The sequence below is a fragment of the Plasmodium gaboni genome, chromosome 13, assembly GCF_001602025.1.
Source record: "Plasmodium gaboni strain SY75 chromosome 13, whole genome shotgun sequence".
Lineage (NCBI taxonomy): Eukaryota > Apicomplexa > Aconoidasida > Haemosporida > Plasmodiidae > Plasmodium > Plasmodium gaboni.
In genome coordinates, this window is record NC_031493.1 from 2,469,500 (window position 1) to 2,472,104 (window position 2,605).

Below are 2,605 nucleotides of genomic sequence, written 5' to 3' on the forward strand. Positions count from 1 at the left end.
AATAAAAATAAAAAAGAAACATTTATTTTTCTTATTATTATAACTATCAATATTATATATATATATATATATATATATATATATATATATATTTATTTATTTATTTATTTATATTTAATTTTTTTGTTTTCATTTTTGAAAAAATATTTACAGAACATATGCAAATATGATGGAAAAGCTCGTTTAAGTAACAGTTTCATGAATAGATGTCCTAGGAGCTTATTGGGAGTAGAGCAAATGAAGGAATATTTGGATGACAATATGAATGATGACATGATTTATGAATCGAGCGTATATTTAATGGATGATCCCTTAAAGCATATTATGTATGATAACTATGCGCGTTTGTCTGAATATGTAGATGCTCAAGATACGTACACTGATGATGAATTAAATGAATTGTTTTATGAAGAAAATGAAGACACATCCAAAGACGAGCATGATGAAATATATGATCTAGTTGAATTAGTTGATAATTTGAATGCAGAGAATAATATGAAATCAAAAATGGATGAAACTGAGATATATGATATGAAAAAATTAAAAGAAAGTTTCATTGATTTTTATAATGATAGAAAAAATGCTGCTTCTAAATTGGTATATGTAGGTAAAAGTTTAAGACCCCTTTTGTTTGAAAATTATAAAGATGTTTCAACTAATGTTGACAAAAGTTTAATTGATGAAGAATCAAAGGGAAAATTAAATGATAATATATATACAGAAGTTGATGAAAGAGAAAAAAATAGATTTGATGATGTAATAGTATTAAAAGAAGAAGAAAAGCCATTATTGAGAGGTATATCAAATAAAGAAGTAAAAAATGATTTATATGAGGAAAATAAGAAATATAAAAAGGAATCAGAAAATATCGTATCGTTGGATGAGTATGATATAAATGAATTATTAGACGATATTTTACATTTGAAATTACATGAAGAAAATGATTCAAATGGGCAACAAATATTACGAGAATACATGAATGATACAGTTTTTGATGCAGTACAAAGTGAGGTGAAAACTATATTTCATGATGATTCTTTCAGAAAAGATGATGATGATGACAAATTTAATATATCGTACTTAAAAGAGAATATACCTGAATATGAAAATATAAAAAAATTATTAGATGATATATTTAGTTATAGAAAAATAAAAGATATAAATAAACTAATAAGGTTTTTTAAAAAATATTCAAGATCGGATTATAAAATAATTGTAGAATGTGCAAATTATTTATTATATCGTTTAAATATGGAAGAAGTAGATAAAAAAAGTTTTGATTCTTTTACAGAAGAATTTCTCCAGTCTCATGAAAATAATATATTTAAAAAAAATGCGAAACTGTTTAAATATATACAAAATGAGGGAATCAAGAAAGAATATGAATTAGATTTAAATAATGAGAAAATGGATATAAAAAGAAACGTATATTCTAATGAAAAAGATTTGTCAATAAATGAAGATATTTCATCACTGGAAAGTTATAACATGTCTGTAAGAAAATTTTCTGATTTATGGTTGAATGTAATGAAAAATGAAAGGGAAAAATTTAATCATATGATAACTGCTTTATATAGGTTTTATAGGACATTAATAAGAAAGTACAAAGTTCCAGGTAATTTAGGTTCTAATGAATGGAATGAAGTATATTCGAATATTCAATTACATATGAAAAATATAGAAACATACTTCAATACATTATTTAATAAGTGGATAAATAATAATAAACTAAATATAGGAGAATTTAAAATACTTGTTATGTTAAATAGGTTTTCATGGAGAAAATTTAAGAAGGATCTATATGATTCAAATAAGAAATATATAACTAAGCCATTTCAAGCTGTAATAGATGAAGCGAATACGAAGAAAAAGGAACTTACAGAAAAATACAAGAAGCAATTTCAAGAGAAAAATAAAAAAATGTAATAACATGCTATAAGTATTTAAATAGTATGTTACTCTTACTTATTTTAATGCATTTTAATATATATATATAAATATATATATATTTATGCATATTAATGAAGGAGTATTTTTATAATAAGTAAAATATTTATATACTTCTTTATATATAAATAAATAAATATATTTATTTCATTATGCTTTACATAAAAAATTATGAACTCATATAATATTCGCACTTTAATATTTCATTTTTATTCTTTATTTATGTGTGTTACATAATAATTAAAATTAATATATTTTCATTAATATTACTTTAGTGTTATACATGTCCATATAGTATGTATGGTGTGTTACGTTTTGATCGTATTTTTATTTTTTTATAATAATATTTTAATTTTCTGTGAATTTTAGAGTGTGCTTAATAATAATGAATTATATGAAAAAACATATATACATAATATATATATACTATATATATTTTTTATACGCAAAAAGAGAAAAAACTATTTATAATATTATAATATTATAATATTAATATCATTTAAATAAATTAATATAAATATATATTTATATTAAATATCTGTTACTATAAAAGTGTAAATTTTTATAATATTACATTTCTTTTTCTTTTTAATATTTATGTGTAAATATTATAGATGTATTAATATAAGGTACTTTAATTTCAATTTATTTAATCAGA

The 2,605-nt window shown here is 20.7% G+C and overlaps 1 protein-coding gene across 1 annotated transcript; it reads left to right on the top strand.

Moving 5' to 3' along the window:
- Window positions 1–153: 153 nt before the first annotated feature.
- Window positions 154–1,926, top strand: PGSY75_1372100 (exported protein (PHISTb); the record flags this gene model as incomplete). Its single annotated transcript, XM_018787718.1, has 1 exon — window positions 154–1,926. A coding segment is annotated over one exon (1,773 nt), but the record flags the coding sequence as incomplete, so codon positions are not given.
- Between the last annotated feature and the right edge of the window lie 679 nt (window positions 1,927–2,605).